At 49.1% G+C, this 15,344-nt stretch overlaps 2 protein-coding genes across 2 annotated transcripts; both read left to right on the top strand.

Moving 5' to 3' along the window:
• Positions 1-97: 97 nt before the first annotated feature.
• LOC114037907 (serine/threonine-protein kinase 19-like) lies at positions 98-2,147 on the top strand (the record flags this gene model as incomplete). The annotated part of the gene is made up of 4 exons (XM_027854911.1): positions 98-288; positions 862-959; positions 1,131-1,278; positions 1,762-2,147. Coding segments are annotated over 4 exons (483 nt in total), but the record flags the coding sequence as incomplete, so codon positions are not given.
• A 538-nt stretch (positions 2,148-2,685) lies between these two features.
• Positions 2,686-15,315, top strand: LOC114037908 (complement C4-A-like; the record flags this gene model as incomplete). Its single annotated transcript, XM_027854912.1, has 35 exons — positions 2,686-2,834; positions 3,030-3,228; positions 3,500-3,701; positions 3,873-3,943; positions 4,028-4,116; positions 4,374-4,456; positions 4,583-4,679; positions 4,848-4,953; positions 5,049-5,175; positions 5,444-5,559; positions 5,699-5,878; positions 6,039-6,224; positions 6,384-6,569; positions 6,760-6,915; positions 7,241-7,367; positions 7,760-7,834; positions 7,919-8,113; positions 8,215-8,329; positions 8,445-8,515; positions 9,096-9,235; positions 9,352-9,549; positions 9,879-9,930; positions 10,114-10,203; positions 10,436-10,645; positions 10,853-10,928; positions 11,082-11,238; positions 11,465-11,602; positions 11,701-11,872; positions 12,518-12,753; positions 12,831-12,995; positions 13,389-13,448; positions 14,070-14,163; positions 14,259-14,442; positions 14,697-14,787; positions 15,217-15,315. Coding segments are annotated over exons 1-35 (4,608 nt in total), but the record flags the coding sequence as incomplete, so codon positions are not given.
• Positions 15,316-15,344: the final 29 nt, after the last annotated feature.

Here is a 15,344-nt window from a genome sequence, read left to right as displayed (position 1 = left end):
TGTGTGTGTGTGTGTGTGTGTGTGTGTGTGTGTGTGTGTGTGTGTGTGTATGTAGTGGGGGGAGAAGACACTATGAAAAGAAATGTAGGGGTATCAGTGGAAGGCCAAATTGGAGTTTGGTTGCCCTTTTCCTCTTGTTCTCCTTCAGGCCCTGGAATCTTGCATGGGTCGGCCATTTGAAGGGACAGTGCAGAGGTTTCTGGCCGTGGTGCTTCCAGCCTGTGGAGACCTCAGCTTTCAGCAGGATCAGATGATCCAAACCTTTGGCTTTAGGGACTGTGAGATCACGTGAGACTTGGGGCAACATAAACCTAGACAACTGTCAACTACATCTATGGTCCTAGTCTAATCTTTCCCTTACTCTTTTTAACTCTGTCTCAACAACATTTTTTGCCTGGCAGTGATGCTTTCTCCCCCATCCTTGCTAATGGAATCATCTGGACTATCTGGGAGGGTTGAGAGATGTATATGTCTCATGAGAGTATAGGATTTCTACAAGTTGAATTTCATCACTTAAAAAAACCCCAAAGAAACATCAAGTTTTTGTAACAGTGACCCACTCTTATCCCTACCCTTATATTACCATACTGATGCTGGAACAGTACAAGGTTGGTTTTCCTTTTTTCCTTACAACATAATGGAGGAGATCAGCTTTTGTTCTTCTTGAAAGAGGAGTTAAATAGTCAATGAAAAGGTGTGCTGTTCATATCACCCCATGAAACTGATGGTTTTTTTTTATTTCTCCCCCTGCAAAGGGACCCAGGCAGCTGCCATTCTCTCCTTCCTTCAGGTAGGAATTAAGGGGCAGTGGAGGATGATTCCTAGAGGTCACATTGTCCCTTCCCTTCTCTTCCACCCTAGGCAGCTGGTAAATGCTGGAGTCCTCACAGTTCGAGATGCTGGGAGCTGGTGGCTGTCAGTGCCAGGAGCTGGGAGATTTGTAAAATATTTTGTTAAAGGTTCTGATTTCTCATTCCGTTCTCTAATTATTCCAAAAGCATAAATCAGAGTTATCCCTCCCTACTCCTGCCCCAACCAAGGATACTTAGGAGAGGGACCATCCCCCAGGACTAAGGCCCAGTGATCACATCCATTGTCTTGTCTCATCTGCTCTGATCTCTTCCTTCTAGGGCGACAGGCAGTACTTGGGATGGTTCGAAAGTCCAAGTATCGGGAGCTGTCCCTTTCTGAGCTCTTAGGCAGACGAGCTCCTCTGTCTGTGAGGCTTGGCCTTCCCTATCATGTACATGATTTAATTGGAGGGCAGCTGCTTGACATGTAAGTATATAGCTTTACCTGTTCCTTTTCTTCCCTATTGTCAAGTGTTTCAACTAAATCATCTAAGACTAGAGCTTTTCCTCATCATGATGATCTGTAGGCATTGCTCTTTGATTGACTATCCCAGTTTTCTATAAACATGGAGACCCTTATATCTAGACCCTAGTTTTTCCTGTCTACCTTTCCCCTCACCCCTCCCACCCCCAGCTAGGTGGCATAATGGATAGAGCTGTGAGCTCTGGATTCAGGAAGACCTAAGTTCAAATCCTGTTTTGGACACTTACTAGCTGTTTGACCATGGGCAAGTCATTTAACCTCTATGTTCTTCGGTTTCCTCAACTGTAAAATGGGATAATAATAGCATGCATATTACAGGATGTTTTAAGGATGAAATGAGATAATATTTGTAAAGTGCTTAGTATAGTGCTGTTTACATAGTAGACACTATATAAATGCTTATTTTCTTTCCCCTTCCCCCTACAGTGTCCCCACCGCATCTGGGACTCTCCTTCGCCTGCCTGAGACATGAAGATTCGAGTTCTCTTTTCCCAATTCATCTGTTGGACTGGGGAATGAAGTAAAGTGTAGATATAACTTGCAGCCCACAAGACGTCTTGACTTAACACAAATGAAAGTGGCATCTACGGAGGGGTTACCCCTTGAAGTGTCTGAAGTTGAGACTACTGTTTGGTTTTCTAGGTGGATGGGACAGATGTGATCACTGCTGTGTACAGGTTTGGGGTTTGGACCGTGACTGCCCTTCCTTTGCCAAGGACAAAGATCGGAAACTATGTCAATGTTTTGCTTATTATCGCCTTTCACTAGGCATAATGTCATTTTGTTCTGGGGTTCTCTGTCCTTTTTTTTTTTTTGGTTGAAATTGCGAAATAAACAATATCTTTCTGTGATGTTTTCTTTAAGGCCTCATTTAAATGCAACATGTCTCTTTGGCGCTCAGTTGTAGGGATGGGTAAGGATAACTCTAGGTCTGGATGTCTCCCTCCATAACAGAATTCATATGGGACAAAGGTAAACAACGAAAAGGGTCTCCAGTAACAGTATGGGTATTACTGTGATTTCAGTGAAAACCTACTCAAGCCTTAGAATCTGTGGTCAGTCTTATACAAAATAACGTCCAAGTGTCACTAGGGTTATATGGGAATGAAGGTTGTGGAGAGGAGACTCTCTGCATACCCTTACTTCACCTGTATAAATATCAGGATTGGGGAGACAACCACACTTAAGAGAGACCATCCTGTTTCAGAAAGACCTATGTTAAAGGGATCCAAGATTTCCTCACAGGGGCCTAGGTTTCCAGTACTTTCAGTACTGGGCTTTGGGCCAGTTGCATTTCTTGATTGTCACGTGTTTTCCCAGCTAAACCAGAGCAGGGGTGGAGCAAAGTCCAAAGTTACCTCTCCTAGACCCCAGGATAGCCAGAAGGGAGTAAATGGACAGCTGGGATTGACCATCCCTGCAGTCCTCTCAACCATGAAGCTCTTATGGATGCTGCTTTGGGTTTCAAGCCTCTTCACTTTGACTGTACAGGAAGCCAGGTCTTGGGAAAAACTATCTGTGTCCCTGAGGGTTATGGAGACTGGGGATGGGAGACCTAACAGCTATGGAACAGAAACACCTGCATGTCTTGGGAAGTGGGGTCTTGGTTGAAGGCTAGGGGGATGGGTCAGTGGCTTGGGTGAGGGAAGAAGGGAGCTCTATACCTGTAAGTCCTAACCCCCACTTTCCCTTAGGCTGCTGATCTTTTCACCCTCTGTGGTTCGCTTGGGTGTACCACTTTCGGTGGGACTGCAACTCCAGGGAGCTTCGAAGGGGCAGAAAGTCAAGGGTGTTATCTTCCTGAGAAATCCATCAGGGCCCTCAGTGCATTGCTCTGAGGATGTGCCCTTTACCCTGGACTCTGACCATGACTATCAGCTACTTAGCCTCCCGGTAATTGTACCTCCAACTCCCTACCCCCATCAGCCTACCCCTAGTTGTTCCTACTGTCTTTTTGTGCCTGCCATCTAGTTGCTGTCTCCACTCTGTTTTTGTTTACATGTCATTTACCTCCTTGCCTCTGATTCTGAACCTACATCTGTTTTTCTGGTCTTGGTCCCTCCCCTGGTCTTTGTGCATCTCATTCTTACTTGATCTTTCCATATCTCTTTCTCTCTCTGGCTCTTCACTCTCTGCCTCTGACACTATCCCCATCTGCCCTCAGGTCCCACTGGTCCATGTACAGCGCTGTGGTCTCAGTAAGCTTCATTTTTCCCGTCATGTGCAACTTCTGGCCAAAACATCATGGCTGAAATCAACTCTGTCTCGACAAACAGACACTCAGGGTGTTAATCTGTTATTTTCTTCACGTCGGGGTCACCTTTTTCTACAGACGGACCAGCCCATTTACAACCCTGGCCAACGTGGTGAGGAGTCCATAGCTTCAATTCCTTCTTATCCAACAACACAAATTTGTTGCATAGGCATACCATGTACTTTTTTTGTAAAGGGAAAGGATGAGAAAGAGGAAAGAAAAAAATAGAGCTTATGAAATCTCCTCCTTTGGCCCACTGACACCTCTCTATCATTTCCTCTAGTCCGATTCCGAGTCTTTGCTCTGGATCAGAACATGAGACCATCCACGGATACCCTGACTATTACTGTTCAGGTGAGTCCCTGGCCTCACCAGCTGTGACCCCTGATTCCTAACCTTCTGCCTCTAGGTTTGTTCACTGAGTCCCTCTTCTCCTAGAACTCTCATGGCCTTCAAGTACGGAAGAATGAGGTGTTTTCTAAAAGATCCATTTTCCAAGATGATTTTGTGATCCCTGACATCTCAGAGTGAGCTCTTTCTTGAATCCATCCCACTCTGGAATACCCTTGTGTATCTCCCTTAAATACCTTCTCACTTTCTACCCCTTTTCCCAGTCACCTCACTCCAGACCCCAGGGATTCTGCCTGCTGCATAGTCCACTCTTACCTTTACAGCCTCCCAGATTGTTTCCCAAATTCCCCCATCGTATATAAGAACAACACTCTTTTTCCACTACGCTCTTCTCTACCCGCTTAGGCTGAGCCACCTCTATATTTCTTCTCAGGCCTGGAACATGGAGGATCTCAGCTCGATTTTCTGACAGCTTAGATTCCAACAGCAGTACTGAGTTTGAGGTGAAGAAATACGGTAAGAGCTGGAGACTAGGGAGATAGTGTCCTAAGGAGAGAAAAGGTTGGGGTTGGATACTGGATCCCAAAGAGAAGGGATGTTTTCATTACTGTTTGACATCTCTTCTCCTCTACTCTCACTTAGTTCTCCCCAACTTTGAGGTGAAGATCATACCTGAAGAGCCCTATGTGCTGGTAGCTCCTGGTGTTGATGTGAATATCCGATTGAATGTCCAGGCCAAGTAATCCTTTCCCTTATTTCTATCTCTGCGTACTGTTCCCAATAACCTTTGTATCTCTCCTCATATCCTCTTCACCCTTCCTTAGGACTCTTCCTTTTGCCCTATTTCCCCCTACCCCCACTGTGGCCTCTTCTGCCGGGGTTCCTTCCAAATATCCCTTGTCTCTAGGTATGTATATGGGAAGTCAGTGCAGGGAGTAGCTTATATTCGATTTGGAGTCTTGGATGAGAGTGGTGAGAAGAAATTCCTTCGAGGGCTGGAAAAACAGTCCAAGGTAGGGCTTAGAGGTCATGGAAGGGAGGGTGATGGAGTAATAGGTGGGATTTTCACCACAGTTGTATGTTCTATCTTTTGTTCTCTCCTCCTCAGTTGTCAGATGGCCGCTGTGGCATTACCGTCTCAGGAACAGAGATCCAGAAGTCATTGAACATCCCTGGGATGGACAATCTTCAGGGGCTTCGCTTCTATGTAGCAGCTGCTGTCATTGAATCCCCTGGTGGGTGACCCTAGACCTCTGACTCTTTACCTCTCCACTCTGATCACTGCTTTGGACATCCACCCATAGTCTCCTTTCCTCCCCCCCAACCTTCCCCTCTGAGCACCTACACAGGTACCGAGATGGAGGTCACAGACTTCCTTCTAGAGAGGGAAGCCTGAGGAGACAATGATCCCTATGTCTTTCTGTCTCCATCGCTTTCCCCTATTGCTTTGTCTCTGCTTTTTTGTCCCCGACTTCTTATATCTATCTATTTCCATGGACCCAGGGGGAGAGCTAGAGGAAGCTGAACTTACCTCCTTACGCTTTGTCTCATCTCCATTTTTGGTGGACCTCAGCAGCACCCAGCGGTATTTTGTACCAGGAACGCCTTTCCTGCTACAGGTCATTCCTGGGGCTGTTAAAAAAGAGGATAGGGAGGGAGAGTACAAGAGAGATTGGGAGAGGCAGTACAGATAAAGGGAATGGCACAGCGTTTTTTCTCTATTTCTTCTTCTCTGACTTCTCTTTTACTCATCCTCAGGCCTTGGTTCAGGATGTCTCTGGCTCTTCAGCCCCTGGGATCCCCATCAAAATTTCCACCAAATTTATCACCTCAGGAGTTGGTTCTAATATCCAGGTTCTTAACTTCAACACAAATGAGAAGGGTCAGCTCAGCACCCTCATCAATGTCCCCCAAGCCACCCAAGAGTTGCAGTTTACGGTGAGATGGGAACCAGACACCCTAGGAAAAAAGTGGGGACAGGAGAAGGGGGAGCCAAGAGCTGGGTGCTTGTGTCACTCAGGAACAAGGCAGAGATCTGGGAGTTGAAAGACCAGATTGCTAAGTCCTTCTGACCTTTCCCTTTATTGCCTCCTCCTAGGTATCTGCAGGATCCCCCTTCCCAGCAGAGGCCACCCTTACTGCCCATTCTCCACCTTCTGGAGGCTCTGGGCTCTTGTCCATGGAGCGACTGGATTCCAGGCCTCCCCATGTGGGACAGACATTCACTCTAAACCTCCGTGCTGTGGGAGTTGATGGAGCTACTTTCTCCCATTACTACTACATGGTGAGGATAGGCCAGTAAACGCAGTATTGTTGGAGCAAAGATCAGGGCAGAGGTGGACAGTCCTTCCCTGGAGGTGGAGACAGAGTGAGGAAAACAGGAGGTTAAAGAGGAAGCTCCTTTCAGATCCTTCTGTCTTGCCAACCACTATGGCACCCCCAGGTCCTGTCGCGTGGGGAGATCATATCCATGCATCGAGTGGCAAAGGGGTCTGTGACCTCCATCTCGGTACCTGTGACCGCCCAGCTCGTGCCTTCTTTCCGCCTCGTCGCCTTCTATTACCACAATGGTCTGCCAGTCGCCAACTCTTTGAAAGTGGATGTCCAGGCGGGGGATTGTGAGGGGAAGGTAACCGGGGGAGGGGAGGAAAGATGAAGGAGAAAAGATGTGATGAGACAGAGGTGGAGAGAGGGAGGGAGGGAAGAGGAGTGGACTCAAGTTCAAAGAAAACTCCGAAGATGTGAAAAATAGGAAGTAACTTCTTCCTCCCAATAATGTTGCCCTGCTTTTTTTTTTTTTTTTTCTTTTCTATCCCTAGCTGGAACTGAAAGTGGATGGGGCAGAACTTCGACCTGGGAACCAGCTGAGGTTAAATTTATACACAGATTCCTTGGCCACTGTAGCCCTGGGGGCTGTGGATACTGCGGTGTATGCAGCAGGTGGCCAGAGGCACAGCCCTCTCCATATGAATAAGGTCCCCAGAGGCTCCACTTCCTCTTCCTTTTGCTATTTTCCCCCAACTCCTTGGCCACTCTGTCCCTCCCTCCAGCTTCCCCAAACTTCTCTCCTTTCAGGAGTCCTATTTCAATTCCCTTGCAGACTTCACCCTTTCCCGTAGCCCTATCCCCCCATACTCAATGCCCTTTCTCTCACAGCAATCCTCCTCTTTCTGCTCCCCCTATCCCCCCTCTCACCAAATCCTCTACTTCTCCCTTTCCCTCAGTCTGTTCACTCTTTTCCCTATTGTCTACTCTTCAGTGCCCATCTCCCAAAGCAGCTCTTGCATTTCTTCACTTCAGGTCTTCACTGCCATGAACAGCTATGACCTGGGCTGTGGCCCTGGGGGCGGGATCAGTGCTCTCCAGGTTTTTGAGTCGGCTGGTTTGATGTTTTCCGATGGACACAAATGGACCCAGTCCAGGAGCAGTAAGAACAGAGTTTGGAGGTGGGGGGGAGTTAAAGTGAGAGGATGGAGAGAGAATAGGGAGGGAGAATGGAAGGGTTAGGAATAGGAAGGTGAGATAGTGTGAAATAGCAGTGGTCTGGGAGTTAGGAGACCCGCCGTTAACTAGCTGTGTGACTGTGGCTTTCCTTTCCCTGTGCTTCACTTTCCTTATCTGTAAAACTAAACTAGGGATGGATTATCTTTAAGGCCCTATTCAAGGTTTGATACTCTCGGGGCAAGGAGAAAGAATGGGAAGGAGAAAGGGGAGGGGCAGGTAGGGAAAGGATGGAAACAGTTTTCTACGAAGAAAGGAAGGACAGGACATGAGATTTGTGTGACTAGGCCTCCATCCTTTCATCATCTGCTACTGTAGGTCTGAGATGCCCCAAGGAGAAGAAAAGCCGGAAAAGAAGAGATGTGGATTTCCAGAAGGCGATTCTTCAGAAGAGTGAGTGATGAGACTAGTGCCAGAACCTCAGCTGTATCTGGTGGTGGGGGGCCATTCCTAGTGACCCTCTTCCACTGCCCACAGTGAGTCAATACGTTGGCCAAGCCAAGCGCTGCTGCAAGGATGGGATGACACCGTTGCCGATGCGCCGGTCCTGCAAAGAGCGAGTGGCTAGAGTATCAGAACCCACCTGCCACGAGGCCTTCCTGTCCTGCTGCCAGTTTGCTGAGGAGCTTCGTAAAAAGACACGCATCAGGGGCAGCATGGGACTTGCCAGAGGTAACAGTGATGAGCAATGGTTATGACCTGGGTCTCTAAGGTCAAGGGTAGGTGGGAATGCTGGTGGTGCCCAGGGCCCTGATCCTTCTCACTCATCTCAGCCCAGGACATGTGGGAAGAGGAAGAGGAACTGCTTGTTGAAGATGATATCCTCGTCCGGAGCTATTTCCCTGAGAACTGGCTCTGGACCCTGTGCACAGTAGACAAAGTTAAAAAGTAAGGAGGCCAAGGAGACATTCCAGATGCCACCCCCAAAACTGCCACACTCCTTGGGGACCCCAGCATCCAGCTCCCAGGTTTGATAGACGTTCTTTTTGCTCCTCCAACACAGGGTGTCTGAGCTTGTCCCTGATTCCCTGACCACGTGGGAGATCCACGCTGTGAGCCTTTCCCAGACAAAAGGTGACAACAATACCACTGCATGGCCTTTCCTCTTTGCCCTCTCCCCTCTTAATGTCATCTTAACAGGGAGTCTCCTGTCCCTTAGGGTATCCTAGTTAGCTTGTGGTTTCCCAAGGAGTAGCTTCCAGGAAGGGAGGGGAAATTCTGCTCATTGGTCTTGAAGCCCTGAGGCTACCCTGGAGAGTGAGCAGAGTCAAGGCCTCAGGGGCCTCCTGGGCACCTCAGTTAGTTGTGGTGGGATGGCTTATGTCCCTTTCTGTGCTTTTCCCAGCCTCTCCTGTGCTGTACCCTACCTCAAAACTATTCGTTTTCTCTTTCCTTCTTAGTTTTTTTTTTTTTTTTTTTGGTGAGGCAATTGGGGTTAAGTGACTTGCTTAGAGTCACATAGCTAGTAAGTGTTATGTGTCTGAGACCAAATTTGAACTTAGGTCCTCCTGACTCCAGGGCCAGTGCTCTATCCACTGTGCCACCTACCTGCCCCCCCTTCTTAGTTTTCTACTCCCCTAAATGCCCCATGAGTGTATCATGCCTCCCCATTCCTCTGCTCTCACTGATCTCTATGACTCTATCCCTCCACCAGGTCTTTGTGTGGCTCAGCCTGTCCAGGTTAGAGTTTTCCAAGAATTCCACTTACATCTTCGCCTTCCCCGCTCTGTCCGAAGATTTGAGCAGATAGAGCTTCGACCTGTCATCTATAACTATTGGAATAAGAACTTGTCTGTGAGATTACATGGGGAGTGGGAGAAGCAAGTGGGGAACTGAGAGGAGAGGGCTACTTGATCCCCGTGATTCTCTTCATTCCTCCCTCCTGTCTCTACCTCCCCCTCACCTCCCAGGTGAATGTCCAGGTGTCCCCTGTAGAAGGGCTCTGCCTTGCCGGTGGTGGTGGCAGAGTGCTAAAGCTGGAGGTGCCTGCTACCTCAGCACGGCCTGTCTCCTTTCCCGTGGTGCCCACGGCTGCTGCTGATGTGTCTCTGAAGGTCCTGGCCCAGGGCCCTTTTGGAGATGCTGTGTCCAAGGTCCTGCACATCGAGGTGAGAGATGAGACCCTGGACCCATCCTCCAACCTTACCTACCTAACAAATTCCTTCCTCAAACACATTCCTAAGTCCCCAAAAGTGAGACCCCAGTTCCCTTTCTCATGGGACCAGTCCTGAAAATCTTCTGCCTGGCCCTCCTGCCTACTCCTAAATCCTAGGCCAGCAGCTCCTCTCCCTCTTTGCTGCATGCCACCCCACCCCACAAAAGTCTCTGCAGCCCAAACCCTAGAAACAAGGGTTGAGAGTAGTCTGAGACAGAGATGGCTCAGGCCTTGTCTCCTTGGCTTTTGAGTGATCACTTTTGCTTTCCCTTAACCTGACAGAGAGAAGGAGCAGTCCAGATAAAGGAGTATACCTACAAGCTGAACCCCCTAGGTGAGTGATCCCCCAGACTCTTACTCCCTAGGGTTCATGCCTCATTTCTTGGTCCCTACTAATGTCTGTCTCACCTCAGAGTATTTGAGGAGTAAGATTTGAGGGAGAGTATTTAAGAATCTCCAGGGATGGGGGAGTATGATATGCCCTTTCCTGGATCCTTGACTTCCTACTTTTCTTTAGACTTCCGTGGCCGGAGCTTCGATATTCCTGGGGAGAATCCATCCAATGCCATCCCCGATGGAGACTTCAGTAGCATTGTTCGTGTTACAGGTAGTCAGTTCTGCTGACTCCAGATCCCCAGGTTGCCTGACCCCTAATTTTCCTCCAGTAACTTCTAATCCATCTTATTCCCCCAATTGCCTTACTCTGACCCCTATTGATGCTCCCCTTTTCCTATCCTATGGCCTCTGAATCCCACAGTAATCTCATGACCCTTCTGCACTTCCAGTCTTTCATCTTGAAGACTTCAGTCATGGATTCTTTTCTCTTTTGTCCTGTGTAGCCTCTGAGCCCATGGAAACCCTGGGCTCTGGGGGGGCCCTCTCACCAGGAGGGCTGGGGTCTTTGCTGAGGGTGCCCCGGGGTTGTGCAGAGCAAACCATGGTCTACCTGTCCCCCACACTTGCTGCTTCCCGATATCTGGACAAGACAGAGCAATGGGGGAAGCTGCCTCCTGAGATGAAGGACCATGCAGCAGATCTCATCCAGAAAGGTGTGAAGTAAAAATAGGGGGATGGAAAAGACATGGGTGAAGGTGAGGGTCAGGGGATTTGAGAAAGCACAAGATAAGAAGAGAAAGTGGGAAGAACCTGGGACAGTTGGAGAAAAGTAGAGAACCAAAAAACATTGTTGGGGGGTTGGAGGGTGGAAAGAGACAGGATGTGGAATGGAAACCAGCAGCTCTTTTCTGTCCCCCAAGGCTATGCCCGTATCCTGCAGTTCAGGAAAACAGATGGCTCCTATGGGGCTTGGTTGCACCGGGATAGCAGCACTTGGTGAGATGGACCCCTAGGGAAAGAGCAATGATGAGAGGGTGGGAAGAGATTTGGGCAGGACAACAGGGTTTCCCAGTGAGGGGGGACTGGGAATGGTAGTATGAGAACCAAAAGCTGGGGGGCTGCACTGACTCCTACCTCTCCTTCTCTCAGGCTCACAGCCTTTGTCCTAAAAGTGCTCAGCATAGCCCAGGAGCAGGTGGGTGGCTCTGTGGAAGGGCTAAGGGAGACAGTCCAGTGGCTTCTGACAAAGCAGCTTGGCGATGGCTCTTTTCAAGACCCCTGTCCAGTTATCCACAGGGATATGCAGGTGCTGGGGTCAGGGGTGAGGTGGAGAAAAGGGGAGGAGGGGGCTTGGTCCCTGGGTGAGGGTGGGAGAGAGCTAAGAAGTGTCAAGTCTGCTGGAGGGCAAGGTCATGGAAGGCTCTTCCCCTGCCCCCAGTGGTGATATCTTATTTCTCTCTCTCTCTCTCTCTCTTTCTCTCTCTCTCTTTCTCTCCCTCTCTCTATCTTATACCTTTGTTCTATTCTTCCAGGGTGGCCTGGTGGGACCAGATGAGTCTGTGGCCCTAACCGCCTTTGTGGTTGTGGCCCTCCAGCATAGCTTGACTGCCTTCCAGACTTCTGAGGATGATCCCAACAAGGAGAGAATCAAGGAGCAGCTGCAGAAAGTGGTAGATGCAACATTCATCTTCCCTGCTCCCAAACTCTTCCCTGAAAATCCTATATCCCTCAGGGAGCCAGAAATTCAAAGAGCCCTTTTCCCCCCTAGAAAGCCTCCATCTCACGTGCAGACTCATTCCTGGTGGGAAAGGTAACTGCTGGGCTCCTGGGATCTCATGCAGCTGCCATCACAGCCTATGCCCTGACCCTGACTAAGGCCCCCAAAGATGACCAGAATCTTGCCCATAACAATATTATGGCCATGGCCCAAGGAGAAGGAGGTAAGTGCCCAAGGACCCAGTCATGACCCTGGGAGCTAATAGATGAGTCTGGACTCTTGTGTTGGAAGGAAATAAGCACCTACTGTGTGCCAGGCACAGTGCTAAGTGCTTTATAAATATCATCTCATTTGGTCCTCACAACAACCCTTTGAGATGGGTCCTAGTATTCCCATCTTACAGATGAGGAAACTGAAGCAGATAGAGGTTAAGTGGCTTGCTCAGGGTTGTACTAGTAAGTGTGTGAGGCTAAACTTGAACTCAGATCTTCCTGACTCCAGGCCCAGTGCTCTATCCATTGTACCACCTAGCTGCCTAGAAAACTGAGTCCAGTGTGAAAAGATTTAAAGGTCTGTGGCAGGAACAGTCCGGGCTGGGGAGGAGTCAACAACTTGTAGGGCAGGATGAAAGAATTCCTGAGGACCAAACTTCAGAAATAACAAAGGAAGGGACCAGACTTTGGGCCTCAGAAGAAATTTAGGAGAATAGCAGGCCACTCTTGGGATAAAATAATAATAGCCAAAAAACTGAGGAGAATTTGAAGATAAGTAGGCATAAGCATTGTGACTGTATTTCTGACCCTGTGACTATTTCTGTCTCTATCTCTCTTTTCTGCCTCTCTGCTTTTATCTTGCCTGCACCTCACAGATGAACTATACTGGGGTCCAGTTGATGGGTCTCAAAATAATGCTGTCTCACCAACTCCCAGTGCTGGCGGCAGCCCCTCGATTCCCACTCCACTGGCCCCAGCCCTGTGGGTGGAAACAACTGCTTATGTATTGCTCCATCTCCTGTTGCGAGAGGGGAAGGCTGAGTTGGCTGATCAGGCTGCAGACTGGCTAACCCACCAGGCGAGCTTCCAAGGGGGATTCCGAAGTACCCAGGTAAGGTAGGGGAGGGAGGCAGGGTGGAAGGAGATCTCCCTAAGTTCTAGGCTGGAGAATAATGTGAAGTTTTCCAGGACACAGTAGTTGCCCTGGATGCCCTGGCGGAGTACTGGATTGCCAGTCATACGACCGCAGAGACCACGCTCAATGTGACCCTGAGTACTCAGGGTCGCCAAGGAACTAAGGACCACGTCATCCAGTTAAACAACCGTCAAACGGGGCTAGAGGACAATCTGCAGGTGACAAGCCCTTGGATTGGTAGCTGAGGCTGTTGGGGACTGGGGTGGGGGTGCTTTGTAGCCCTCAGAAGTGAGCCTAGAGTTACTGCCTCCTACCTGTGCCCCACCCAGCCTTAGCTGCCGACATCCTGTCTCCTCCCCACTTGTTCAGCCTCAGATCTGAGAGGGTTTAGCTGCTGCTAGGGAGTGTGGGTGGGGAGAGGGGCACTTATATAGCTCCTATTCTCTTCTCCCTCTCCCCCATTTTCTAGACGTCCCTGTTTTCCTTTCCTCCTATCATCTCCCTGTCTCTTAGCTAATTTCTCTGCCACAGAAGAGGGAATGAGTTGGGGAGTGGGCAGACAGCTTTTTTTTTCTCCTTTGACATGTTTTTCTCTTCCTACTGTCCAAAAGTTCCCCTTGGGCAGCAAGATCACCGTCAAGGTGGGAGGAAATGGCAAAGGGACCTTAAAGGTGAGAATTGGAAAGGCTCCTGGTACCACAAGAGGTGGGAGAAGAGGCCTGGGCAGGAGGTGGCAGGTGGGCCAGAGAGATGAGCTGTGTTTAGGAGAGTCAGAGTTAAGACTTACTGTTGGCTTTGTATTCCCTGCACTTAGCACAGTGCCTGGCACATTTTAAGTGCTTAGTAAATACCTGTTGATACTGACTGCCTGGAAGGCAGGGAGGGAATTCCTGTTTATTCAGGAAGGGAAAGGACATCAGAGACCTCTCAGCCCAGGGCAAACACTTCATCTTAGAGCTGACATCATGTAGTCTAACCAGCTGTATCATGGAGAAGACCTATGGTGTGGGCTGAGTGGGAGAAACTGGTAGGTGTGGATCTAAATAAGATAAGGAATAGGGGCAGCTAGGTGGCGCAGTGAATAGAGCTCTGGCCTTGGAGTCAGGAGGACCTAGTTCAAATCCAGCTTCAGACACTTAACACTTACTAGCTGTGTGACCTTGAGCAAGTCACTTAACCCCAATCGCCTCACCCCCCCCCAAAAAAAGATAAAAAATAGGGACAGAATGATCTGGATTTCCCCCTCTCCACCCCAAATAAAATCAAAACCAAATCCCTTCTTCCACCCCAAGATTCTACGTAAGTTCAACATCCTGGAAGAGAAAAATACCACTTGTAAGGACTTCAAGCTGGAAGTGACAGTCATAGGCTCTGTCCAATATTCAGGTGAATGCAGGGTAAGAGGGGGGGTCTGTGTGTTTGGGTCCCTGAGGGAAGTGGGGGCCACTGGATCCCTTCTCATGCCCATGTTTCAATGCTAGCGGCATCAAATGATGACTATGAATACTATGAGGAGGAACCCCAACTTGGAGATGACCCAAGTCCCTTGGCGTCCCCTGTGACACCCCTGCAACTATTTGAGGGGCGTCGGAACCGCCGGAAGAGGGAAGTGCCCAAGGCAGGAGATGAGAAGGAGGAGAGGGTGCATTATGAAGTGTGCATCTGGTGAGTGCCTGTAGGCTGGAGTGAGGGCAGGTACCTGAGGGAGGTAAGAGCTTGGAGGTGGGTGGGGAGTGAAGCCAGGGACTGGATGATCAGATGCTACATCCCAGGATGGTAAACAGGAGGGCAGGCAGAGTCTGGATGGAAGGGGGTTGTTATGGCAGGGGTTGAGCCTTGGGGTCAGGGTTGGATAGTGGGGAGGAGAGTACTTGAGGGTCAGTAGAAGCTGGAGTCACCCAAAGTATCTCCCCCCAAAGGCGAAGTGATGGGGTCAGATTCCCTGGAATGGCTATTGTAGATATCACTTTGCTGAGTGGATTCCATGCCCTGCAGTCTGATCTAGAAAAGGTATGATCATCCTTCTTCCTCCCAGTTGGGTCACAATTATCTTGTTATCTCTGGAATCATAGGTTCTGGGTTCAAATCCTATTTCTGACATTTACCTATGGGACCTTGACCTATTCATTTAATTTCCTTGTGCTTCATCTATAAAATGAGAGGATTGAACTAAGATGGTCCCTGAGAAGCCTTTCAGCTCTCGATCTATGTCCATACCTTCTGTGACCTTCCAGTTGTGTTCAGGAACCCAAGAGTTTAGGCTCTCTCCTCTCTGCCCAGACTCAACTATTTCAGCTCCTACAATTAGTCAGTTATTCATGTCTAGGTGAGGCAGTCGTGCTAGGTACTGTCCTTGTTCCCCTTTTCTCCTTCAGTGGCTCTGGTCCTTTCAGTGGCAAGCTCTGTGGTGTTTCCTTGACCTCAGTTTTTTCTCCCTAGTTGACCTCGCTCTCAGATCGTTATGTGAGTCACTTCGAGACCCAGGGACCCCATGTCCTGCTATACTTCGATTCGGTGAGTGTGTGTGTGTGTGTGTGTGTGTGTGTGTGTCCACGGGGGGAGGATTG

The sequence above is a fragment of the Vombatus ursinus genome, unplaced genomic scaffold (genome assembly GCF_900497805.2).
Source record: "Vombatus ursinus unplaced genomic scaffold, bare-nosed wombat genome assembly UNPS02010732.1, whole genome shotgun sequence".
NCBI lineage: Eukaryota > Metazoa > Chordata > Mammalia > Diprotodontia > Vombatidae > Vombatus > Vombatus ursinus.
Note: the sequence above shows the minus strand (reverse complement) of the source record. Positions and strands in the feature narration are given on the sequence as shown.